Raw genomic sequence first — 27,732 nt, forward strand, 5'->3', positions numbered from 1 at the left:
AAAGCAACTTTTGCTTGGCAGTTCAATTTCGGTAACAATTATTAAAATTAAAATGAAATAGCAGCCTACTTGTGTGTATGTAGGCTAGTGGGACTATGATAGGCTATTCGTTGAATGGAAGTGATTGTGCCTCCATGGATGTTTGCCAGTAGGCCTAAATGTAATGTGTATTTCTTTTTGCCTCTGTTAGGTTTATATATGTGTTGTTATGTTGTTATACACGTATATGGTCACCTGTAATTGAAGCTGACCATGTTACAATACTTGGAATGAGGACCATGGGGAATGGGGATCCATATTACATCAGCCCATCTCAATATGCAGTGAAAAATGAGATAGAGAGAGATATAAGGCCATGGGAGCTAGGCTAGCCTATAATATAGCCTATTTGGAGTGAAGAAAACAAACTGAGAGTATGTTGATATCCAGAGGCGCATCTTGCCACCAGGCAAGGCAGGCAGCTGCTTGGGGCCCCCAAAGTGAATAACTGCCCATACGGTACTACTATCATACAGTGATTTTGGTTCAAATGTTCATTCTTTTGCATTTTCGCTTGGGACCCCACCTGGCCCTAGAATCGCCTCTGTTGATATCAATACCGTTGACTAGACCAGGCCAGACCCAAATTCGTTCAGTGGGTTGTTGGCTTCTGGCCACTCTCTTAGCATTGATTTCCAGTTCCAGTTATTTCAATTTCCTTACATGTCTACCAAGGACAATGGGATGACAGTATTTCCTAGCAGGGATGCTGACAACTTTTGCTGGGCCCAGGACAAAGTCATCAAATTTTGTCAAAGTTTACCCTTCTTCATCTGTAGAAAATATTACGAACACAAATAGTTGCTGTCACGTCCTGGACCCATAAACTGGTAGCCATGACTACAAAGCTCTGGGTAGGCCCAGGCTATTAAATTGATACTTGACCCCTTCCCTCTGTCCCATTTGTGTTACATAAACACCATGTTTGCCCTTGATAGATAAAGCCACTTACTCTCTAATCCACTTCATCTTATTCTGTAGCTTACTGCACTGTTCTGCTAAGTGCTGGGGTTAGTCATTGTTTGTTCCTACAGTCATATTTTCTGAAAGGAATTCTAATTTCAAAGATTTTTTCCCCAAAAACACTTATTTACTCACAGGTTAGGGATGATTATATTAATGGTGTGACGGAGGTCTGCTTGCACAGTCCGTCCTCCTTCGGGGTGCGAACCTGCGACCTCGTCAACTACATCGGTTCGGAAATGGGAGGCATAGTACGTTACAGCTGGACTAAAGGACCAGTCCCCCAGCCCAACGGCATCGACACTGTATGAGGCTTTCGGGAGGGAGGGAGGTTTACTAACGCTCCACGCCAACTATAGTTAGCCTCCGTTACAATGGCACAAGTTAGTGTTCTTTAGTTTAGTAACAGAGTTTGGTATCGATTGAATGGAAAAGTAAGGTTATTTCACCAGGCAAGGTTTGATGGTAGCCGTGGTGGATGCATAGAGCTGTGGGAATATAGCTCCTCTCTGCATTAGGCTACTGGTACAGTAGCATCCTCTATGCCTGCTTTGGCCTGTACTGGCGACAGTGCTGGGGATCGTCACGTCACACATAGGAGGATGAACCTTAACTGCCCCTCTGCCACTCACCTCTTGGAGTGGGAAACTGAACCTGTGGTCCTTTGGCTACACGTTCAATGCCTTAACCATAAGCTGGAGTGCCCCCCCAAAAGAGGCCTGCATGAAATGAAAATTAAGATGAAAATCTGAGAGATCCTACATATTCATATACACTAGCTGTGTCATCTGTTCATCCCGGTTTTGTGATTAGTGTTGGCTTGTTTGAACTGGACACATACTGTATGAGCACATCACTGCTTGACAACCAAACAGATGTGTGCGTTTACAGAAGGATTACCCATTAACAAAGGTCTACTTTGAGAACGTACAGTATCTGGTCCGGGCACTGTGCACATTTTGTCTGAGCTTGCTGTTCCATCTTTCTGCACAAAATACCGAGGTAAGCATTTCTGTCATTTTATGTCATCATCAGAAATGAAGGGGTGAATATCCCCACTGCAATTGATCCATTGGAGCTGATTTTCTGAAATACATTAGGCCTAAAATAGGTCATGTAATTCTTTCATATTACCAGAATGGTGTCATTTGCCTGTGTTTTGTATTCCAGGTTATTATTATATTGGACTGAGGAACAGCCATGAAGAGTACAGTAGTGTTTTGTATTGTACTTCTGAGGTGCACTATCACATTTCAAGGTCAGTGTTCTCAAATTCAAACAGTATTAAAACCGGATAGAGAGAGAGAGAGAGACAGATAGAGGTCTGCTGAATTAGCCAAATAACAATAATGGCCATCTTTGGCACAGAATCTGAATGATGAAATTTAGATGTTATGTAGGGCTACTGTGTACGTGCCAGTGAAGGACCCAGGTTGCATGAATGCTCATTCACAAAAAAATAGAACACAAATTACCACATACTGTATTTGTAAGAGTTCAAAGCTCAAACGTTCAATGGTTAAAATCTGAATAACCCAATGGCAGCTAAAAAAATCATACCACCGAGGTCCATGTGAAAGAAAGAAAGAAAGAAAGAAAGAAAGAAAGAAAGAAAGAAAGAAAGCATAGAAGAAATAAATAAAGAGGGCGCTAACCTTGACATTCCTGTATACTGTATTTTGAAAGATAGCAAGAAAAAAATGGAAGTGCTACACATGACATCACAACAACGTTTGTGTTACCACCCCACAGAAAAAGGCAAGATGGAGGGCAAGATGTTTTCTTTCCCTGAGGAGCACAGCACATCTTTTGTGAAGCTGAAACCTCTGGTGTCCAAGAACCTGACCTCTGCCAGCGTGTGCTTGCGTTTCTACACAGACCAGGTGCAGAGGTGGAAAGAGAACTGATTAACTGAAGTCGTACAGGGCTGCATTTCCCAAAAACTCTGAAGTAGTACTTAAGCCTAAGTACCTGTAGAACTTAAATATGTCGGGCCGCCTAGGCAAAGTACCAGAAATAGGTTTCACATCATCACTTCATGTTTATAAATACACTATTTTACCTCACACATGCACTTTAGCAAGCATTTTATTTGCATTTACCAGATGAAAACATTGTATGTAGGCCAATAGAATTATTGTATGCATCAACTTTAGGTTATGTGATATATTGCCTATGCGGCACCTCATACTTAAGCACTACTTAGGCTTAAGTACTACATAAGAGTTTTTGGGAAAGGCAGCCCTGGGCTGCAAAGTGTGACTGAGTCACCAGGGCCCTGTGTATATAGGGGGCCTACACAATCTGAGTTATGTAGATACTATATATGGATGGGGGGTGGGGTCCATTGTAGCTGACTGTACATACAGTAGGGCCCAGAATTTTCTGCTACTACGCCCCTGACTCCAGTCGAGTAAAAGTATCTTTCTTTTCTTTAAATCCAACTCAAATAAAAGTCAATTCAGAATTCACCCATCTAAAAATCTACCGGAGTACAAGTAATTTAAGTGTGAAATTTACCACACAGCTGAGTGCACCTCTGATGGCCTCACGGCCAGCCATTTCACTTCGGACATCATGTAGCGAAGGGGGGTAGAGGTGCCCCACCCGGATTCGAATCCAGGCTTGAAAGGGTACCAAACCAGTTATTGGTGTAGCAGTCAGAGTCTCAGTTTGGTACCTCTCGATGCCCAGGTTTGAATCTGGGTGTCGCAGCTCTGCTCCCCTTCGCTAAAGGGGCTTTTTTCCCCTCCATTAATTAGATGTTACTCAGTACTCATGGTATGTTCCAATGTTGTGAAGTAAAATAATTGGATCAAAATGTACTCTTAAAAGTAAAATTATTTGTATTTGAAATAAATTTGTAATTATTTGTATTTTAAATAATTAGTAATTATTTCAAAAACCCTACTTAAAAAAAGTTGGTTGTTCATTTTCAACTTGGAGCAGGATTCACTCAAATATTTCAGTTTAGAGGGTGCTGGCCCGAATGCTTTTTCAAAAAGTAGGCCACACTTTGCATATAGTGTCTTTATATATATATATATATGCATGTATATATATTAGTAATATTTCCAATGTGTTGCTATATGCATATGAATAATACGTATTGATCTTTTTCCAATGGGTTGCTATCCACTGTCCCCTGAGCAGGTGGATGGCCAGGTGTCTGCCTTCTTCTCCCTCAGCGCCCCCGGCCAGCCCTCTGCCTTCACCATCCTCAGACACATGCCCAGCCGCACCTACCCCCAGCAGTACGAACTGCACGTTGGAAACAAGCCCGTGTTCTTCAACGGCCTGGAGTACACCTTGAACAAGTGGAATTCACTGTGCGCCACCTGGGACGGAAGCAGCGGGATGGCCCAGGTGAACATCAATGGCAAACGCAGCGTCAGGAAGATGACGAAAGCCGGCCTGTCCATCGGTGAACGGCCCAGTATTGTACTGGGGCGACACCAGGACGGCTATGCAGAGGGCTTTGTGGGACACATGACTGATGTGCATATATGGGACTATGTGATTCCATCGTCTGAAATTGACAACTACGGGGGCGGTGGGTTTGTGGCGTATAAGGCAGGTAATTATCTAAACTGGAGTAAGGTCGAGTACACTGTAAATGGCACTGTGCTGGTTGAAGGTAAGATGTGAGTACTCTTGACCAGGTCACTGATGAGTTATTCTTGAAGATGTAGGCCCAGAAATAAATAAAGGTGAACCATCTTTTGAAATGGATAGATGTTTTAAAACTGTGCGGTTCCACCTCAATACCAGAAATCACAGAGTGTTTAGGGGCCAAAACGTAAAAAATCCATTCAAAGGAATAGTTCACTATTTTTTTGAAATATGCACATTGTACACCTCCAATTGATTTGATTAATTCTGGTGACACTCATAGCATCATGTAACATTGAACCGGGTGGTACCAAAAACTGGTACCATTTAGTGCAATGATACATGTTACTAATAAGTAATAGCACCAGAATTAGAAAACGGCTGGAAGAACGGGGGAAGTTGCACCTGTTGCAGAGGCGGACTTTACATGAGGCAAACCTAGGCAATTTCCTTGGGCCCTGACCAAATCTGCCCTCCATAGGGGCCCCCAACTGTCACACCAGTTGCAATAAACGCACAAATAAAGTAATTTATATACGATATATACGTCAAAATACTAAAATGGCACCCTTGCCATAAGAAAATTGACAATAAAGCTGACTTGACTTGACTTGACTTCCTCCTTCCATGCCAATTGGTGACGTGGTGACTTTTCAGGGCCCCATGTTTATATTTCGCCTAGGGCCCCAAAAATGGCTAGATCCGCCCCTGGTTTGGATCGGGGGGACAATGACTGAATGAATGAATGAGTCCGTCCAGTTCTATAATCCACAGTAAACATTCATACGGCGAAGCCACAAACAAACTTTGGTCAGCAGCAGAGCTGCGCCCTAGGTTAATTATGTGCACACCAGGCAGCGTCATACAAGAGGATGACACATTTCCAAAAATGGTCCTTGAACTACTTTTCATTTTAAATCAGTGGCTGGGCTGTAGCCAGGAAATTCCTTATTTGTCCCGAGGTGCGCCAGTTGAATGCACAAAGGCCTGTTAAGAAGACGTTGATTATTATATCATTGTATTCATCCAAACTGTAGTTCTGTCCTTGGTTCATGTTAAATATTTGATTGTTATGTAGGCTATGGGAAACTAATAAATCCTTTGTAATCGTACAAGTTGTGTATTGTGTGTTTTCATAAATATTGTGTAATCATTCACAACATCATATTACATTACTTTCTTCTTACACAGGTTTTGCCACTATATTAAGTTGTGAAAATATTTGGCATGTGTGTGTGTGTGTGTGTGTGTGTGTGTGTGTGTGTGTGTGTGTGTGTGTGTGTGTGTGTGTGTGTGTGTGTGCGTGTATGTATGTGTGTGCCAGACAGTAGAGATCTGTCTGTGTATTGTCTAAACTGACTGAGGTCAACCATGATCAGTAGAGCTCAGTTTGAGTATGACTGGCATGCACTTCTTATGACGGTTTCTTCTATTTGAGGGAATTGAGGAAGTTACAGGATGAGCAACAGTAACACTAGAAAACATTCCCACTGCGGACGAACGTGCTCACATGAAGGAGGTCCTGCAATGACTGCTAACGGCCAGCAGAGTGCAGCAGATGGCTGTGCTGTGTGAAGTATGGACAGTTTCACAAATTCAAAATAAAAAGGCCAAAGTTTGGGTGCAATTGGTAGCCTACATTGAATGGAAGAACCAGTCAGGTACATATAATTTAGCATAACGTATGTGTTGACCACCAGCATGACACTATAATGTTTCTTTATCCCCATCACTCACCCCCACACACATGCACAAACCAAACCACCCCTGACAACAGAATAATGTGCACAGGGAAGCCGACAGGGGGGGAACGACAAAGGGGTCACTTGTCCCAGGCCCAGGGAGAGAGGGGGCCCAGAATTCTATCCTCATTACATTGTATGTACTGGGTTTGGGGCCCTTTAATATGACGTTTGTCCCTGTCGCAGCCAAAGCTGTCAGTGGCCTTGAATGTGCATAATCATAACAGTAAACCAACAACCTCCAGCTGAATTGCTGCTGCCTGATGAAACAGGCAGGTATACTGCAGGTGGTAGGTTATATATGAGTGGCATATATCTCAACATAGTTAGTTTGTTGATGTGGTCAGAAGGATGTACAGGTGTGAGATTGTTGTAAACCATATGGTTATTCAACTAAAAATGCTGTTCATCTGAGTTCACATTATTTATAGGCCTATTGAACGGTTTATTTATAGGGACAGATATTAAACACATAGCCGATGTTGGCCTATCTGGGACCATGCTCTGTTTTTGGTGTGTGTGTGTGTGTGTGTGTGTGTGTGTGTGTGTGTGTGTGTGTGTGTGTGTGTGTGTGTGTGTGTGTGTGTGTGTGTGTGTGAGTGCGTGCCGTGCATGCGACGTGCGTGCGTATATGTGTGTGAGTGTGTGACATTTATTATGGGGGGAAGGCGGAGGTGACTTTATAGGGTCAGCTGGGGTCCCAAGCAAAAATTCATAGGAAGGAAACCAAATTGTGAAAACTGTGGTTGTGAAATATGAGCTGTTTTTCACCATTTGGGGCCCCAAAAGGAGCAATAATTTTATTTGACAGATAGATGACAACCCCCCCCCCCCCAGTGGTCATTGGTGCATGTAAATCAGTGGATGTAGGGATTTCCAGGGGTGAAGTGGCCTTCCTCATCGATGGATCTCAGCTCATGACTGAATTCAGGGACGCGCGGCCCGGCCTGAAATATATGCGCTTCGGCCAATCCTTGATTCTGCGCGCGGCCCCCTTAAGATCGCGCATCGGCATCGCACCATGCCAGAGTCGCAACGGGACGCAAAACTTTTAGCCACAGGCCACAGGGAAAATGTGGAGTAGCCTCTCTCACAAACAACGTTCAGAGAAGCAACAATGGCGACCTGCCGAAACCCCTAGACCAAGGGAGGTATGAAGTGAACCCAAAAGCTTTACGTGTTTGGAGGCGTGTCAGTCCGAGTTATGTCACGCACAACATTCTCGGCTAATGAAGCTACGGCAGATGTTGTCCCGCATACCTCCCCCTCACCTAATAACTGTCAGTTAGATACACCATTGTAGAGGTAGACAATGAAGTATTCTAGAGGAACGGGCGTCCTTTTACTTGCCTGTCTTGCGAGTATAGGCAACATTAACTGTGTCGAGAGAACGTACTTCTTTGGGATTCGGGAGGAGAATTGGGACTATGCGCCGAGTGGCAGAAACCGCATCAATGACAAGCCTGTGTCACAGGACGAGTGAGTACCTTTGTGATTTCAGTTGTATATTCCACAATAGCAAACAACGGCTTGTTTTCATATTCCATTTAATTCAGACATCACTTGCTTAATGTGTTAACAACATTGTGGCATATGGATCATAAGAAATAAGCGATGGCTCTGCGTTTGGCAATAGTTGTTTTTACTTGACTTGGGAAACCACACCAAGAGGTACGCAAAGCACAAATCGAAGTAATTTGCCCTTACGCTTCTCGACAAATTTCCAGAAGTGAGCAAACTTGTCAGGACTCATGTAGCGTGCCACTGAATAACTGTGGAGTGGTCTGTACTCTGTAGCCTACACTCTCCCGTGAAAGGCTACACTGGCGCACTTTGCCGTCAGCTTGCCGGTTAACCCCTTAGATAGTCTCTTTGGGCTATTGGTCGAGGCTGAGAATAGTAGAATAGGCTCACTGTACAACAAAATGGTTATGATGAAGACAATTGCATGTAAAGCATATAGTAGGCTACACCTCTGCATGCGCAACGTCAGTTGTCATGTTAAAGAGGCCTAACCACAAAGGCATCCAAGTGTTCTTATACAAGCATTCATTTCAATTAGCAGTATTATGGTAGGCCTATGTATTTTTTTGTAGTTCAATTTGCAGGCCACTAGTTTTATACTCTTACTGCTTACAAAGAATAGGCTTTCTCTGTCACCATAGCTAGTACCAAGATTATATAGCATATTATACCCTTTTTGAATTTGGGAACACTGATGACGGGCTAGACCTGAAACGTTTGTAACCCTCTTTTGTTCATGGTTTCATTTATATTTCTGGCTTTTAATTTCACTGATTAGCTTCCAGCTCCTCTGTGTGACTCCCTTTTTTCCCTATAGCCTATACGGCAATGCAATAAATGCATGAACACATACATAGGCTACATACATACAGTAGGGCCTACAGGACACTTTAAACATACATAGGCCATACATAGCCTACATGTATCATAAAGTCTGTAGTACTCATGTCCACATGATAAAGTAATTTTAGTAGAAACAGATTAGGCCTACCCGAGGTATAAAATCATAGTGGAAGTGAAAGTGAATGGGCTTACATTGCCCTCGCGGACCCCGGTTCGAGTCCAGCCATTTCCTGGCCCTGCCCCATCTCTCTCTCCCAATCATTCCCTATCTAGCCCACTCAAAAAAAGAAAGTTAAAGTGAAAGCCCAACTGGGAAACTCCAACTCCCATTGTCATTATGACACTTACAGCACATAAGTGTTCACTGCACACTGCACACAACGAAATTGCATTTATGCCTCACCCGTGCAAGGGGGCAGCCCCCAACCTGCCAGGACCTTTGGGCTACAAGTCTGATGCCCTAACCGCTTACCCATGACTTAGGATCATAGGCCTACTTTGCTGTCATCATGAAGCCTAATGACAGTCATTTTCAACTATTATTGGAATGATATGCTTAATGTTGTGATCTATACAGTACAAGATCCGAGAGCACTGTCAAATCCTTGTTCTTGTATATACAGTAGGGTTTTGACAGCAAAACTTACCTTGACTTGACGTCTCAGTTACACTTTAGTTTAGTGTTCACATATTGTGTTAAAGGGGCACTGTGCAGGAAATGGTCAAAAAAGGTACTGCAACTATGCTGCTCATTGAATTGCCAAATTTGATATTTACATGAAAGTTTACTTGGTAATAAACTGATATTTTCTAGTATGGTCCAAGTACAGTCATTTTTGCAGCTAAAAATGGCTATTTTTGGAAATTCAAAATGGCGGACCATGGAGAAGTTCCCCCTTTTCATGTATGAAAAGTGCAATTTTTCCAGTCATAATGAATAGTTAGAATTTGATGGTGGTTTTAAGTATTCATGAAAAAGGTAACATTAGTGAATGGGCAGCATGAATTCTGGAAATAAACAACTAAAAATCTCACACAGTGTCCCTTTAAGGGCCTATTAGGTCCTTGTTGCAACTATATCAATAATAAAAGCTGTATTGGCAGTGAACAGTGAATGTATGAAGAGTTCAGATGCAAAACCCCCTAACTCCATTTCTGAAGTCCTGCACTTCTATATTTTTTAGAGAACCCCGTTGTTGGTTTGGTTTACATTCATGTACTTGATAATACATATAAATAGTTATATTACATAAATACAATTTAAAAATATGCAATTTTGATAGCTTTGCATTAAATAAAAATGAATTAAGATTATTTTCTGAAATGGCACTTAGGGGGTTTTGCATTTGAACTCTTCGTATGAATACATGCCTAGCAAATTATTTTGCTGAATAACTAATTTAGTGGCTGACGTGAACCTTAAAATAAAGTGCTAACGACTTCTCTTGTCCGATTTAGCAGACGTGACTGTATGTGACAGGCAAGCATCAGTGTTTTTGTATTGGGTTCATAATTTAATAATAATAGCTTGTAATAGCCTACATAGTGTAACTGGTCAACAGGTTTACATAAAAGGAAACAGGAGTACTTTTTTTTTCTCCCCCAGACACATACATTCTACAGCTGCCATAGAACTAATTATCCTGGTCTTTCCATCCGTAAAGTGCCCGCCAATTTATATTTCCCTCCCATGTATGTCCTGGTCGGGTCTTCTGGAAGCAAATTGTCTTGTTGCCACAGACAGTGAAGAGTGTGCGGGGGTTAGAGGACGTAGAGGTGGCACATTAAATATAAGCAGATTACATGTCACTTCCAAGTGATTGGATAAAATCAGACACACCTTTCAAACAATAACCGATTTCACATCTACCACCAATAATCAGGTCAATTCGGCCGTTCTATACCTTCTGTGCGAAGGACTAGGTAATATAATAGAAATCCAGCATAGAATATCCTGCAGCGTAGGCTATACTGTAAGTGACATCAACTCACTTAGAACTGATTTAGAACACATCATTAGAACACATCATTAGAACTGATGTTCTAATGATGTACTGTACGGTATGTGATCAACATACTCCAAAAAAAAAGCATGATACACGCTTGATGATTGATACTGCTGGGGTGCGTTTCTCGAAACGAAAGTTGCTTACTACATTAGCTACTTTGTTGTTTTCAATGCATTTTCCCATTGGCAACTAACGAAGTTGCTAATAGGCTTTGACAATAAAGTTAAATTTAATTTGGCCCCGCCGTGGCCAACCGGTAGGGCACTCATCTGCCATGCAGCCGACCAGGGTTCGATTCCCGGCTTGGGTCATTTGTCGACCCCTCCCCATCTCTCTCCTCATTTGCTTCCTGTCCACCTCTCAAGCTGTCCTGTCAATAAAGTTGTTTAAGACCAAATAAAATCTTTTTTTAAAAAGTACAGTTTGACTTGACTTTGACTTTGTTGCGGTCCTGCCTCCCTTCTTCCACAGGCATGCCTCTGTGTTTCTGGAGAGAGGACCGACTCGCATCGGCTCCGTGTACAAGAAGGCCGTGTACGTGGAGTACTCTGATGCCTCGTACAGCAAGAGGCTGCCTAAGGCCCCCTGGCTCGGCTTCCTGGGCCCCACCCTCAAGGCGGAGGTGGGGGACGTCCTGGTGGTGCACCTGAGGAACTTCGCCTCCAGGAGGCATTACTCCATGCACCCACACGGCGTCTTCTACGAGAAGGATGCGGAAGGTAAGGGTATTTTCATGGGGTATTCATCAGGGCTTAACATTCACATTTCCGCTTGCCGACCACCATGGCTAGTGGTTTCCCCGAGTCACTAGCCATTCAGTTATTCTATTAACCACGATTTTTTTTCTTTTTTCTTTTTTACGCTGTACATCTAACCTCAGAAGATGAGGTGCTAAAGCAAGAATTTATAACAGGGGCCCTAGCATGCCCTAGTATGCAGAAGGCCTAAACACCAGAATTGGTCTAAACACCCATATGTGGTCTTTCTATGGGGTATTCGTGTATTTTGAGGATGTGGAAGGAAAGACATCTTGCGAGGATGCGAAAGGTAAAGAGTGTTTTTTCATGGGATAATCATACAGTGAGCATTGCCTCTGTATAGTCCTTTTGCTTTGCACACTCAAGTTATACTTTCACAAGATATTTATGCAATGATGTACGCATGCCAAGGCTGGGAACAGGAAGGACCTTCTCCTCTCAGGCCTATTGTGGTATACACCCACATGGGCTATATTTTTCATGGGGTACTCCGATGCAGATGGTAAGGTACTGTAAGCTGAAAGGCACCTTTTCTCTCGGATGTACCCTATAGTACCTCCTGGGGCATTTTACGAGAAGGATGCAGAAGGTCCAAGGACATTAATCAAGAGCAGTAAAAGTTTTCCTTCCTCTGTCTTTGTGTTGTTACTATTTTAGCTGCCAAAAAGATGGCCATCTCGGGTGTCACAGTCACTTTCCTGCCTCAGTGATTTGCTAGAGGAAAAGTGACAATACTGCAGAATATTAGGGCTGGGTATAGATTACAAAAGGATGTGATTCCTTTTCCGGTACCTGATGTTTTCAAATCCATTTATACATTTTATAAATTATATTGCTATACACAATATAAACTAAGAACTACAGAATTATTTTTTTAACTGTCCAACAACAGAGAGTCCATTGTGATGCACATGTCACAAACCTGCAACAAATGTTGCATTTATTTATGTTTTATTTCCTCAAAACATCTGATCCACCAGTTGGAGGTCAGCAGCCCTTTGTGTCCTTGTACGGTATATTGTCAAAGCTTCTCATATAGTGCCGATCAGAGCAGTGAAACCTAACAACATTTTCAAATATTGTAAATGTCTCTATACGTATTATTATGCATCCTCAAAATGTAGAGGATGGTTGTGAACAGTTGCAGAAGTAGAAGCTAACATCTGGTGCAGAATCTCCTCTGCTTGCATCCTGTTGCTATGGCCACTACGTTGAGCTGAAAACCATTTCCTGTGTCGAGAGTTAGTTGACATACATTTGGAACCCTGTCTGGGGAAAAAAAGTGGTGAGTTTCAGTCGTCTCAGAAGATGTATGAACTCAAAGTTCAAAAGTTCAAAGTACTTTATTTGCCATTTGTGCATAAACTAGTAGTCCAAGCACAGGAACTCTTGTGCAGGCAGTCTGAGTCAATAAATAGAATTAAATAGAAAAATAGGAAGACAAAATACATTAAAAAGTGATAAAAATCAAAGAGATCAAAAGAATAATAATAAAAAAAGGTGGATCAAATGTTGTTTTTTGCTGTCTCACTGTTGCTGGGAAGAAACTGTTGAAAAACCTTGCTTTTCTGGTATAGGAATGCTGTCCGCTCTACTGTGTCTCAGTTTGTATGTGCAGTTCTTGTGTTTGAGCAGAGAGTTAGCTGGATGGAGTGGGTCTTTAATGATTCTCTCTGCTCTCCTATGGCTGCGCTGTACATATATGGAGTCCATGGAGGGAAGTGCTGTGCCTATAATCCTCTCCGCAGTCTTGATTATTCGTTGCAAAGACTTCCTTTCAGCCTGAGTGATGTTGCCATACCAGACAGTGATGCCTGTTGTGAGGATGCTCTCTACAAGTCCTCTGTAGGCCTGGGTAAGAGGGCGGTAATTCAGTCCAGCCTTCCTAAGCATCCTAACATGTCTTCACACAGTACCAAGAATAACTAAACCCATGGCTACCGGGCGTTCATTTGAACAAGTCCACCTTTACACAGTCTGCAAAGTCAGAATGACTGCCCTGCAGTGCCAGATTAATGCAGAGGCTAGATATGGCTGCAGACACACACACACCACCTTCCAGGGTCTTAGGGTTTAAATGCAACTTATTTCATATTTTTATGTGCATCAGAGGCTAAGATATTTAGGTTTTTATAGACTGAGGGCAACTTTCCCAACAAGGGCTTAGGCATTTTGGCGTTTTTTGCAGGTGCTTTAGGCATCAATGGGTTAATCCGACCTAGTCAGGTCAAGAGCAGTGCAAGTACTTTCTGAGTTCCTGATAATACGGGAACTCCATTCACTTTGTCGGGAAGCAAACAACCATAAGCAAACTATGGGAGGCGGGTCAAACATGCCGTTTGGGAAATGTTAATTGTTATGCTCTTGGTCAGACCAAGTCTCGAAGAGATTTGAGCATGGATGATAATCAGGCTAAATCCGACCCTGTCTGCCCCGTACACGGCCACCCCGTCTGTCCCCCACCGAGAGGCTCCTCTTACTGGCCTCACTCTGTGCTCGTCCTCCTCAGCTTGGCCTTGTTCTGTTCTGCTCTGAGCCAGGGAGACTGAATTGTATCATTTCTCTACAGCTCTGAATACAGCTGCTGGATTCATTTCAGGGCCCAAACAAAAGACAGAGACAGGATCTTGTCTGTTTTGTCTCAATGTGACTTATCTGATTGGATGCTTCAGAGTGTTTCCTCAATACAGCAAACTTAAAAATAAGGAGGTCAGCCTGGGTGTGATGTGTTACATTAATGCCTGCCAGGCGGGGCCGATGCTAAAGTTTTGGAGGCCCTAAGCATAACTGATATGGAGCCCCCCTCATAATTAAATAATAATAATATGAATAATATTTTATTAATAATAATAATTTTTGTCAATCTCAATTTTGGAGGCCCCCAACTTTGGGGGCCAAGAAGTTGAGGCCTATAGGCGCTCTGCTTACTCTGCTACTTATGGCGAGCGGTGGCCCTGCTGCCAGGTTTAGGCATGTGGGCAGGGCCGGATTAAGATGGCCTGGGGCCCCCCGGAAGTCTACAGGTTACTGTGGGGCCCCCCGGAAGGCAAATTTTGTGAGAAATGCACATAGTGTCATAATTACAAGCTAGGAATTAAGGGATAACTTGTTTACCAACTGTACTCAACAACACACCCAACACACACCCTTTCGCCAGTGAAATGCTTCACTGTTGCCCGACAAAAATAACAGAGTAACAGTCTTTATAACACATTACAACTGGGTCATTGGCAAACGTATTTATTTATAACAGGGGCCTTGTCCTCAGGGTTTCATATTTCCTAATGTTGCCACAACTGAACGTGTCACCTTCTACTACACGGCAAACAATACAGAAGTCTTGGTTATAGTTTACTTGACGGTTTCTTTCATAACATGTTCATAGCAGCTGTCAGAAACACTGCATAAAGCATCCATGACTGTTTCACCAGACATGAATCAACATTCATCACAAACCTTTCACGAATATGGAAAATAGAAGGATACTATTATTTATTTAGTTTTGATTTACTTTTGAGGAGCAAAAACTATCCACGAGTGATGTAATGAAGAAATCTGAATCTTCAATCTTGTTCAGTTCATGTCAACTACCTGTTTGTTATGTAGCCTTTGACAACCTATTGCACCAGCTGATGTAAATGCTGATGATGGGTGCAATTTGAAGGCGGGTAATTACAGTACATGCCCAAAGGAAATGTTTATGTCTGCATCCCAGCTGAATTAAGGCTGTTTTCTATTCTCACTGGCGTTGTTATCCATTTAACTATAATGATCCCATTTATGATGATTCCAAAACAGGGCATAATTACCGGGAAACTATGTAAGCAGTGGAAAAATATTGAAGCGCTAAAGGAGAGAAGACTTAAAAAATATATTTTCTGATTGAGTGGTCTTGCTTTTTCAAACTGCTGTAAACACGTGGTTGTACACGTGGTTTATGGTTTGTGTGAGAGAGTGGTGTCGTAGAGATCAAAGTCGGGTGTGTTCAGTTGAGTGTCGTTTGTATTTCATCGTTGAGTGTTTGATTTCATTGTTCCTAAACTCGGCAGGTGGGCAGGTGCCTCTGTCAAGTTTGCATTTCTCAAGAGCTCCTCTTTACCCAGTCAGTGAGGGTGGTTTGTGTTTCAGTGTCTACAGCATTTGTGTGGCTGTCAGGAAATCAGACCATTTAGAATTTCTTCAGTTCAATTTTTCAGTTCCGTATTCTGAAAAGTCTTCCTCTGAACTGTTGAACTTTCTACAGAACTGCACAAGAGACATTTTTACTAATGATAATAGCCATTTTAAAAGTGGGAATCTATAATTATTCTTACATTTGCATAGTGAGTATGGTTTATCTGCAGCATTGCACTGTAATTCTGCAGTTTTCACATGACAAGAGTCACATGTGAAGGTGTACATTGGTCTTAGAGACGTCAAGGTGGTCACATATTCCAAAATTCAAGGTATGAAACCGCTGATGGTGTATTTGCAATGCTATACGATACGGTACGGTACGATAAGACACGATATGATACGATATGATAGTACTTTATTGTCAGTGTGTACTGAAATTCATTTTGCATCCTTGAGCTAGACTCATTCAACACAAGACACACACACATAACGCCGCAAGACTATTGCACATGTGCCATGGTCCACATGCATAAGCACTATGCTATATTGTTCTCAGGTGCCCTGTACCCGGATGGCACCTCGGGCCGAGCGAAGCTGGACGATGCCGTACCCCCTGGGGGCACGCACACTTACCGCTGGCTGGTGACGCCCGACTACGCACCGACGGACGGAGATGCCAACTGCCTCACCTGGGTCTACCACTCCCACATCGACGCCCCGAAGGACATCTACTCTGGACTCATCGGCGCCATCCTCACCTGCAGGACAGGTAGCGTCATTACAGCAGAGCAATTAAAGTATGGTAATTGAAAATGCTTCAAAACGTATACAGCATTGCTGCATTACAACATTACAGCAGTAACAGGACTGAGGTTTGGCACACTTATAACAGTTAGCATGCAAAATTACTTTTTGTTATACAAGTACAGAGAGTAATTATAGAGATAAGTTTGCAACACTGCTGCAGATATACAGTAATATAACATAATTGCAAAATTACTTTACTGCTTCGGCATTAAAATATGACAGTTTACACCATTGCAGCACCAAGATATGGCACATGTATAACAAGTAAGGAACAAAACATACCCTGTATTTGTATAACTGAAGTAACCGAAACCGAAATGGCTGGAAAAAGCGTTGTCTACTGCTAGTTCTCCCAACAAACACATTATATGATCCACAGGCTAAACAACATCTTATACTGTAGTATCATTGTCCAGGCAAATTGCTCAAAACGTTGCCCTTTGTCTCATCACCTTTAACTGTTCTGTTGCTCAGGTACCCTGCAGCAGGTGTCGGGGCCCAACGGAACAGAGCTACGGAGAGCTGACGTGGACCACGACTTCCTCCTGATGTTCTCCGTGGTGGACGAGAACCTTAGCTGGTACCTGGAAGACAACATCAAAACGTTCTGCTCAGATCTGGACGGCATAGACCGTGACGATGAGGATTTCCGAGAGTCCAATCTAATGCATGGTAATCTTTTAGCTGGCCATTCCTGTTACTGTACGATCTACATATTTTACATTGTATCTATCTTATACTGCATATTTCACACTGTTTGCCAAAGCTATTTTAGGTAGCTGAATCTAATTCAGTATTCAGTATTCTATTCAATATAAGTAGAATATATTATATTCTTTACTAATGTGTCTCAATGATGTATTCTGGGAATACATTGTGCCTCTGACCATGCCCATGTGATGTACAGTATATTGCTATATCATGATTGTTGACTGCTGACTGCTGCTGCTGCTCCTGACGATTTTAGGAAGAAAGGCCATCACAGCTGCTGAAATACTGCTGGCATTAGAAGGGGGTCACATGTCAGTTCAGATTACAGCAGTGTGTGTGGAGATGAGAGAGTGTGTGTATCAGGGCTTGACACTGGCACCTGCAAAATGCTGGCAAAAGTTGTCTGTGGCTAGTAACTATTTCAGTCTCACTAGCTACTTTGGCAAGTAACTTATTCTTTGGTATGACAAATCACAGTTGTTGCATCAATTGTTTGTATTTAAAAGCAAGAATACTCTACAGGGAAAAAACTGACCACAAAACTCTGGCTCGACAGGCATAAATGGCTTCCTGTATGGCAACCTGCCGGGCCTGGAGCTGTGTCTGAATGGCACGGTGGCGTGGCACCTGTTCGGCATGGGGAACGAGGTCAGAAAAAGCATTTTAAATTCATGTATGAATAGGTTAGGTGTGTAGGTGTGTGTGTGTGTGTGTGTGTGTGTGTGTGTGTGTGTGTGTGTGTGTGTGTGTGTGTGTGTGTGTGTGTGTGTGTGTGCGCGCACGTGTGTGAGAGAGTGAGAGAGAGAGAGAGATTATTGTCAATGTCTTATTTAAATGTTTTTAGTCAAACTGCACATTGGAGACTGGTCAAACGCAATTTCAAACTTCTGTGGTAACCCTGTTACATAGAGTTTTGACAATAAAGTACTCTTGACTCTTTTAGCCAGGCCACGCCCTCCTAGTGACGCAACAGCTTCAGCGTTGCTACAGTCAGGTCAAGAGTCAATGCAAGAACTTTCTGAGTTCCCGCAAAAACGGGAACTCCTCACACTTTGTTGGGAAGCAAACAATCATTGGCAAACCAAGGGAGGCCATATGGGAAATGCCGTTTGGAAAATGTTCATTGTTATGCTCTTGGTCAGACCAAGTCTTGAAGAGATTTGAAAGTCGATGATAATCAGGCTATGACTCTCTCTCTCTTGAGGTGGACATGCACTCCGTCTACTTCCACGGCCACACGCTGCTGGAGCGCCGCCACCGCACCGACGTGCTGAGCCTCTTCCCGGCCTCCTTTGTCACCGCCGACATGCTGGCCACCACGGCCGGACGCTGGCTCATCAACTGCCAGGTCAACGACCACCTGCAAGGTAGAGAGTTCGCAAGTCACCCGGAAGCATGATTCGCTGAAAGGATTTGGAGTGCATCCCAATATGTGTCCTTGCCTCCTCCACTTGTGCTTGTCTCCTCATCCCGCCTCCTGGCCCCTCCTCCGTGGAGAAAACGATAAAGTTTCCCAGCTGTCAGCCTCGCCACAACAACTTTTGAGGGACTGTTTTTCATTCACCATCCCAATTGCAAATGAGAAAAAGACTTTACAATTGAGCTTTTGCAAGATATTGAAATATAATGCTGTTGTCAGTGATGTCATCATGACGAGAAGCAAGTGGAGGAAGCAAGTGGAGGAGGCAAGGTCACATATTGGGATGCACCCTATGTGTTAAGTATCCCTAGCATTACACCAGTAGGACGGGTAGGCGCTACACAGCGTTTGCAGCGGGACACATCATCAGTTGTGTACCTGAACGTCACTGGGTGTTTCGGCCATTTAACAGTCAGGTAGTAGACTGTAGTCTTTCTTGTTAGCATTTAATGACTTCCCGGTTCCCACGAGCAGTCGAAAATGAATGGGGACCAGTCTCAGATAAGGTGTGAATGCAAACACACCACGGCCGGACAGTGGCTAATCAACTGCCAGGTCAACGACCACCTGCAAGATGCACATACATACTGTACAGTACGTAGGGAGGTGGATGTGTGTGTGTAAAGTGTGTGCGTGTCCGTGTTCGTCTGCGTGTGCGTCTGCGTTCGTGCGTGTGCATGTGCATGTGTGCGTTTCCGTTTTTGTGCGTGTGCGTTTGTGTGTGTGTGTGTTTGTGTGCATGTGTGTGTGTGTTTGTGTGTGTGTGTGTGTGTGTGTGTGTGTGTAGTGCGTGCGTTTGTGTTTGCGTGTGGGTGTCCCTGTATGATAGACAGTAGCTACTCAGCTGCCAGGTTAATGACAGGCAGGAACTTGCTCTATAAATAAAGAATGAGAGAGAGAGTGCAAGAGAGAGAGAGAGAGAGAGAGTGAGAGCGAGAGCGAGAGAGTATATGTTCAAGTTCAAGTTCAAGTTTTAATTAGTCATATCAACAGTATAAAATACAGTTGTTAGGAGAGTGATTCTACAATTCCCCTACGCTTTTGGCAAAAGCAAAATGTCAATTATCAGTATTTTTTTTCAACTAAATGACCTAGATGTTTACATAGTGTATATATTTAAGTTTCCAAACAAACATATTGCCAAGCTTAATCTTAAATCATTTGATAAATACTCTAATGAAAGCGAACATTTGCTTAATTATTTTGTCAACAGTGTTATGGACAAATACTATGTCATTTCAAACATATATAAAAATACTACAGAGTTGAAACAATATATGTTTGAAAGTGCTTATGTCCCTTAGCAGTAATGTTGTCATTAATCTGTGCAACTGATATAGAAAATGTGATTGTTGAGCTTCATAAGTAGGATTTTATGAGTCACTGTGATACAGACTGACACATTTTTCATCATAAATCCCTGTAACGTCTGATTTGAATATAGTCACCCTCCTTACACAAGACTTCCTTCTCCAGACATAGGATTTTTCCAACACTTAAGGGATCAATAGCGCAAAAACACTTTCAAAACAGTCAACCGTGTTACTCAACTGTGTTACGGTCAACAGTGCAGGGGAACAAGTCGGCACTTTTTTAGGAGAAAAAACTGAGCAGACAAACCCATCTCCCTAGAACACAAATTATTTTCTTTGTTTGTCTGTCAATATGGATATAAATTGGCAAAAACATACTCCTCCTCAACTGTCATCAGTGTTGCCAGATTGGGCTGTGTGGGTAAAAATGGCATCTATCAGAAAAACCTTCCCACTGCCATATAAATCAATAGAATTGGGCGGGTTTTTAGGGCGGATTTTGATCATTTTTTGGGCTGGAAATCATCAGCCTCATCTGGCAACCCTGACTGTCATACTTAATTGTAACACCATTGACGGTAACACCGTTGACATTTCAGCCATTTTTATGTTGTTGTGCTAACTGAGGACCTCAGAAGTTCCACCACAACACCTTAATCAATTCATGTATCTGTATGCTTTATCTGTGTTTTTCTACATGTGATTTCTAATTCAGATTCTTATGAATATGTTGATAACACAGTTGACAGGCAATTTTCCCGCTATGAGAACATGAAAAAGAATGGATTAAATTATGGAAGGATGGAGCTCAAAATTTACCAAAAAGTCTTCCCGTATCCTGCCAAAGAGGTTATGACATCACGTGATGTTATTCGTATGGCCTAAGACCAAACCATTACTGATTTATGGAGGAGGTTTCAGACCGTGACACGGTTAACACAGTTTTTGTGGACACACACAAAATGGCAAATTTCATGTATAATGGAAAGGACAGCGGTCTTTCTGACAGTTTTGTCATATTGTGATGATTACTGTGAATCAACATTTGCAATCGTCTTGGGCAAAACAAGTTTCTTTACATGCTAATATGAAGACTGAATCTGACATTTGGAAAACAGGACGGCATGAAAACGCCCAAAACCAGTATTAAATATTCATTCTTGCTGAGGGAAATAATGCTATGTCTACACTTTCTGTACTATATGAAAGATCAATGTTTTCTAATGNCCAAAACATTATTGGATGCAGTTAATAGTTAGTGGAATTGCCAAATAAAATCCACAGACTTAAAAGTGTAGGCGAATTAGAGAATCACTCAGGAATGATATTTGGTGTGCTCACACATACAACAATATAACTAAAGACACAAAACTGGGGGGGGGGATGAAAGAAGCAGGGGGGTGCATAAATAAATAAACAGGGAATGACATAAGAAAAAAACATTGGTGTGTATGTGTGCATATGCACGCGTGTACTAGGAATAAGATCCTCAACCACGATCATGCACCAATCAAGCAAGCATATCAGCTGTAAAGACATGAAATAATAGCCAGGCTGCACCCTCCTAGTGACGCCACACCTTCAGCGTTGCCTCTAGTCAGGCCAGAACAACACAAACACGATTCTGAGCACCCAAACAAAAGGGAACTCCTCCCACTCTGTCAGGGAGCAAGCATCCATTAGCAAACTAAGGGAGGTGGGTCAACCATACCGGTTGGGAAATGTTAATTGTTATGCTCTTGGTCAGACCAAGTCTCGAAGAGATTTGAAAGTCGATGATAATCAGACTAATGAAACAAGGCACTGTGCATCTTCCTTCCTTTATTGAAGTTTTCTGACTCGGTAGTTTCAGTCTTGCAGATTGCATAAAGATGACTTCAAATGGAAAGAGGGGCTTCCTCATTTTCGATGAGGAATGACTATATGTTTGCTTGATTACCGCTCACTCAAACATTGATTTTAAGTTGTATACCTTGTAAGCCCATTTTAGGTAGTTTTCAGTTAAATTAGTTTAGTTATTAGTTAAAGTAGTAAGAACACTTAAAATGTGCAGGTTGCCTTCTCTGAGTGACTATTCTAAGTCAGCAAGAGGGCAAGTGATTCAGCAATGTAGCATACAGACAAATGTGTGTTATGTTTTTTTCCATTGTCCAAACGGCCAGCTGGTACAGTAGATAAAACCCAAAAGCATAATAAGGAAATGGCATTTGAAAGAACAAGGGTTCTTACAAGAATCAGTATTCAAAACAAGACTCTGTGTGATGGTCACTTGGCATAGTAAAACCTGTCCTACAAATCCAGAATTCGGGGAATAGGTACTTACTACACTTACTTAGGCCTTTGAATTCCCATAGGAACATAGACCATTGACGAAAGTCTTCCATCCTCTCCTGTCTTGGGCTCTAGTTGTTGCCAAGATAGCCCTTCTTCCCTCATTTCCTGCTCGACAGTTCTTCTCCAGGAGGTTCTTGGTCTGCCTCTTTTTCTTTTATGGGTTCCAGGTCAGAGATTGTTTGGTTATTGCTTCTTTTCGTCTTAGTGTATGCCCTATCCACTTCCATGTCCTCCTCCGTATTTGTATTTCTATTGGGTCTTGTTTGGTGAGTTGCCACAGGTTGGCATTAGTGATGTGGGCAGCCATGGCCTAGTGGTAAGAGAGTTGGCCTTTCAATCTAGGGGTTGCAGGTTCGAATTCCCCTTGACCTCTCCCCACACCTCTATCCATGGCTGAAGTGCCCTTGAGCAAGGCACCTAACCCCACAATGCTCCAGGGACTGTAACCAATGCCCTGAAAAATTGGTTGGGCTTGACGTGCCTTGTACACAACCACAAGCCTGTCTGGCCTCATGTGGTATGAGGCTGTAATCCACTGCCTGGAAAACAAAAGGTGAAGGAAGAGGACTAACAATCCAACTCCAACACCCCCCAAAACTGGGGGTTGGGCGTGGGGCCAGCTACCTCACACCATAAAAAACACCCAGCTATAGAAACAATGACGAATTGGGGAATAGGTTGGTACAGTAAAATGGTAGCAGACTACTGGTTTGTCTCTTAGTCAGACACCAACGTGAGTGACAGCAAGCCCAAGTAGCTCAATGTCTCTGTTTAGTAGCTATATTCGTTTCCCTGTTGTTTTTCTCAGCTTTTGTAGCTGTGTTTCTATGTATGAAGAGCTGTGCAACATGTTCAATCTGTTTTTGATCTGTCTTAATGTCTGTAGGCTATATGTATGGGTGCTATGTAGGCCTACATATGTTTATGAATCCAGATTATCCAGGGTTACTTGTTTTATTCCAAGAATGAATCACATCCTGTTTTCAAACAAGAAAGCATCTTTGTGGTCAACTGTAGCCAACGGTTCTTCTGCCCACACATCACATCTGCAGAGCTCTGCTCTTGTGCTCTTGCTGCTGTTGTGCAATGACACTTACGGGAAGCACTGTTGACCTTGGCCTGGAGTGAACCTCCCGAGCACAAGTGCTTTTGGGAGTTGAGCTCTTGTCCGGAAGAGAGGGAAATTCCTAGTTCCCTTGGGTGACTGATTGTCATGTCAGATGAGAGCCCTCTCTGAGCCAAATGTCTGAGTTTTATAACATGCTATTGGCATGTGACTGGACCTATCTGTGAGCAGAGGTGTCAAAAGTAAAAAATAATTTCAGGTACAAAACTAGCACATGATATTACAAAGCTGTTTCACCAGTTAGTCTATTGAGGGATAGACATTACAAATAAATACTAAAAACAAGAATAACAAGAACCCACAACACATTTGATCCAACCAGTTCAGAGTTAGCTGATTGTGAAACAAAACATGTCTACTTTTACTAATCTTATTTTTGACATCTCTGTCTGTGAGTGCTTTCCTGGGACAATAGCCAATGATCCTCTAAGGCAGTGGTTCTCAAACTTTTTTTCCCTGTGCACCCCCTTGTACATTTTTATCTGGTTCGCGCACCCCCTAAGCATATGTTTGCGCTATGAGATAGCAAATCACAGCAGATTATGCAGTAATTTTGGGCAATCCTCATTCCCAATAGACCCAATGGTTTTCATGCCCTCATTACAATGTAACTTGATGCATGACATACTATGACACTATACACTTCCAATGGACCCTTCCAGCATGCAATTCACCATACAATTAAAAGCTACTTGTTGTTCATTAATGCCGTTTAAAAACACACATATCCACCATTGATCTATTCAGTTCGCGCACCCCCTTATGGCAGGCCACGCACCCCCAGGGGTGCGCATACCCCAGTTTGGGAAACCCTGTCTAAAGGGTGGTTTATGCCTCGAGATCAGCGTCACTGCATCATGATGCAGTGAGCCGCGCAGTTAACGGAGTGAAGCCCCCCCCATCACGCAGGTACTCTGGGGCACCTCCCCGAAATTGTGTCTCGACGCAGGGAGCGACGGCGTGAAAGGGCGAAAATAGGTCTCTGATTGGTCCTCTCGACCAGCCTGCTCTGTCCTCGAGTCGAGAACAAGCGCTACTTCCTTGTTCTAACCTTCGTCGGTCTACGGACTGTGAGCTCTTCATTAAATAAGTTGCCCGTGCTTTGTTGTTTGATTTATTTACACGAACCAAAGACAACACATGCGCTTGCAAGTTACGACGCTGAAGTTATTTGGACAGTTGAACAGTGGTTCCGAGGTCGAGGAAACATTCCGCTTCGTCCTCGACAAATGAGCCACTTCTTTGTTCCAAACTACCACTGTGGCTGCCAGTGCGATCAAACATGCACGTGATATAAAGATTTAATGTTTCATTTTCATTCTCGTCGAGTCTGTGATGCTAAAAAACAACCGACACGTCTAGTTTACTCTTTGTATTGAAGTCAGTTTCAGCGTGGAATGACATCGCGCAGACCGTGCTTCAAAACAGGGCATAAACCAAAATTAACTGCATCATGGCTGCGACAAGCTCACTCTGTGGCACAAGTAGGAAGCATAACCCGCCCTTAAGGGCCTTGAGAAGTGCTGTGGTTTGTGGAAGTGAAAGTGAAAGCCCAACTGGGAAGCTCCAACTCCCATTGTCATAGAGAAGGTGGGTTAGCACTCTGTTTGATTAACTGCCAATACATTTATCTTTATTATAATCATTAATTAAGGCAAAGTCAATGAAATCAAATAAATTTATCAGATGTGTTTGTAGATTTCAGTTTGAGTTAGGGCACTGTATCCTAGCAGGCGGCCCAGGCAAGCTTGAAGAAGGGCAGGAAAGTCACACATTGAGCCTCTAAAAATGTTGCCTATGCTGGCACTACCTGAAGTGGGCTAGTCATAGTCTACATATAGAAATACCCTCTGTTTGCTAATATCTGCCAATAATTAACTTGTACATTCATTGTGTCTTGTTTAATACACAAGTGTTTAGTTAAAGGGACACTGTGTGAGATTTTTTGTTGTTTATTTCCAGAATCCATGCTACCCATTCACTAAAGTTACCTTTTTCATGAATACTTACCACCATCATCAAATTCTAAGTATTCATTATGACTGGAAAAATTGCATTATTCTTACATGAAAAGGGGGATCTTCTCCATGGTCCGCCATTTTGAATTTCCAGAAATAGCCATTTTTAGCTGCTAAAATGACTGTACTTGAGCCATACTAGAAAATATTAGTTTATTATGTAAACTTCCATGAAAAGATAAAATTTGGCAATAGGCAGCCCAGTTTCAATGAGCAGCATAGCTGCAGTACCTTGTTTGGCCATTTCCTGCACAGTGTACCTTTAATAAAAAAAAACTAGAGATGCTCCGGATCCTGATTTTTAGGATCCTGCCGGATACCAGATCCACTGCTTAAGATCCTGCCGGATCCGGAACCGTATACCGGATCCTACGAAAGGGTTGAAACACATAGCCTACTTGCACACGTGGGCCCTTTTTATTACGCTGGCTCAAACTATTTTTTAGACTCATTGGCTTACTGCCACAGTGCACTGGCCGCTTCCAAAGTTCTCTCACTCCATGTAGCAATTGGGGTTGTGAAAGATTGACTGAAAAACCTAGGCTAGAGATGCACCAGATCCTGTTTTACCGGATCCACTGCTTAAGATCCTGCCGGATCCAGATCCTGTGAAAAACCCTATTATCCTGCCGGATTCGGAACCGGATCTTGGATCCTGTGCATCTCTATAAAAAGCGCAAAGCCTCATGATCAATCTTCTGGCATTATGACTGATTATAATGCCAAATGAGAGCTCTCTCTAAAAATACTCGAAATGTTGGGTTTTTTTTACTTTTACTTTTGACGTCTCTGTCTGTGAGTGTTTTCCGGGCCTATAGCCAATGATCCTCTAAGGGCCTTGAGAATTGGTGTGAATGGTACGTGATTTGGTTTGTGCGTGCTATGGTTGGTGTAAAACCTATAGAGAAGGTGGTTAGCAAGCACTTTGTTTGCTTAACAGCCAATACATTAATCTTCATTCATAATCATTAACCCCTTAAGACATTATAAATTAGTTGTTACCAGAATGGCAATGACCAAGTCGTAATGTATTATTAAAGGCCCTGTGCACTGTCATAGCAGTGCAGTGTAGTGTAACTTTCAATGTCTATTACAACGTGCCACAGGAGGTACTGCGTGCAATAAGGGGCATTAAGATACATTTTGGGGCATGGGAAATAGATGGTGAAACTTTCATTTTACGCCGGAACTATCCTTTAAGGCAAAATCAATGAAATAAAATTAACGGATATATTTGTAGTATTCAGTTTCAGTTATGGCTGTATCTTCGTAGGCAGCCCAGGCAAGCTTGAAGAAGGGCAAGAAAGTCACACATTGAGCCTTTTGAAAATGTTACCTAAGTCATGCCGAAAATGGTCATTGCCTGCAATGGGTTAGTCATAGTTTGCATGAAGAAATACCCTCTTTTTGCTTATATTTGCCAATAATTAACACGGACATTCATTGTGTCTTGGTTTTTGCTGAATAGTGTTTAGTTAATACAATACGCATACGCATACAATATGCAAAGTTTATGATCAATCTTCCGGCATAATCAATCAGATCTGCCTTGTCAAGACCCCACACCCTCTAAACTGTTGACGTAAATCAAGCAGATTAAGTCTGTGTTAACCTGTCAGACTGTGACAGCCAGGCTGCTGCCACCTAGTTTCTCCACTCAATTCTATTTTGTTCAGTGAAAAGAATTTTACTAGTGAAAGAATTCAGCTTAGGCATCAGGCTTATGCATCATTTTACTTATAGTGTATTGGTTTTCCTTTTGTTGTTGTTGTTGTTGTTATATTTTTTGCTTGTAAAGCACATTAACAACCTTGCTGTATGAAATGCGCTATAAAGGATAAGAGAAAAAAGACTCTCTCACCACTTTGGCACTCCCAGGGTTGGGTTAAGAAATGAAGAGCCCCTGGGCCAGACATTGTCTCCCTCAATTCAGTTTTTATGCACCTCACTTACGTAAGTGTAGGCCTAGCATAGGTGTAAATGGGACATACACTACTTGGCCTAGCGTAGCTGTAAAGTTTGGTTCAGACTCCTCCTTCAGTTGCAGGGCACATACTGTCAGCGGGGGGTGGTGGCAGATCACGTACCCAAACAGCCACCATGTCCACCTCTTTATAGCTGAAACGTCCCCCTGCCGTGTTCAATATATATTTCTCTCAGGCTGACAGTACCAGAGGAGTCTAAACAGACCTTACAGTAAGTGGGACATACGCTAGGCCTAGCATAGGTGTAAATGGGGCATACGGTATGCTAGACCGAGCCTAGGTGTAAATGGGGCATACGGTATGCTAGACCGAGCGTAGGTGTAAATGGGGCATACATACACACTTTTGGCTCCAACACTGATGCCCTCTGAGTTAGGTCTTGTTGTTTTGTTTGTTTTGTTTTATTCAATAT

General features: G+C 42.6%; 2 protein-coding genes across 2 annotated transcripts in view; both read left to right on the forward strand.

Moving 5' to 3' along the window:
- The first annotated feature begins 1,700 nt into the window (after positions 1-1,700).
- Positions 1,701-5,720, forward strand: LOC134452568 (jeltraxin-like). The gene is made up of 4 exons (XM_063203029.1): positions 1,701-2,004; positions 2,173-2,260; positions 2,755-2,885; positions 4,156-5,720. The coding sequence occupies exons 2-4, from the start codon at positions 2,203-2,205 to the stop codon at positions 4,648-4,650; spliced, it is 684 nt and encodes a 227-aa protein (XP_063059099.1). The 5' UTR covers positions 1,701-2,004; positions 2,173-2,202; the 3' UTR covers positions 4,651-5,720.
- A 1,872-nt stretch (positions 5,721-7,592) lies between these two features.
- Positions 7,593-27,732, forward strand: part of LOC134452578 (ferroxidase HEPHL1-like) — a 50,893-nt gene continuing 30,753 nt past the window's right edge. The window contains exons 1-6 of the mRNA XM_063203040.1: positions 7,593-7,835; positions 11,204-11,451; positions 16,163-16,375; positions 16,888-17,085; positions 17,681-17,772; positions 18,329-18,491. Of these exons, the coding sequence (XP_063059110.1) occupies positions 7,669-7,835; positions 11,204-11,451; positions 16,163-16,375; positions 16,888-17,085; positions 17,681-17,772; positions 18,329-18,491 (1,081 nt within the window). The 5' untranslated portion in view covers positions 7,593-7,668. The remainder of the gene's footprint in view (positions 7,836-11,203; positions 11,452-16,162; positions 16,376-16,887; positions 17,086-17,680; positions 17,773-18,328; positions 18,492-27,732) is intronic.

This window comes from Engraulis encrasicolus, chromosome 7, assembly GCF_034702125.1.
Source record: "Engraulis encrasicolus isolate BLACKSEA-1 chromosome 7, IST_EnEncr_1.0, whole genome shotgun sequence".
Lineage (NCBI taxonomy): Eukaryota > Metazoa > Chordata > Actinopteri > Clupeiformes > Engraulidae > Engraulis > Engraulis encrasicolus.

What these genes read in the sequence shown, in the direction of transcription:
- LOC134452568 (XM_063203029.1), top strand. Translation starts at nt 2,203, where the DNA reads ATGAAGAGTACAGTAGTGTTTTGTATTGTACTTCTGAGGTGCACTATC. An exon ending in GTGCACTATCACATTTCAAG is followed by an intron (nt 2,261 to 2,754) that starts GTCAGTGTTCTC and finishes ACCACCCCACAG; the next exon opens with AAAAAGGCAAGATGGAGGGC. An exon ending in TGCGTTTCTACACAGACCAG is followed by an intron (nt 2,886 to 4,155) that starts GTGCAGAGGTGG and finishes TCCCCTGAGCAG; the next exon opens with GTGGATGGCCAGGTGTCTGC.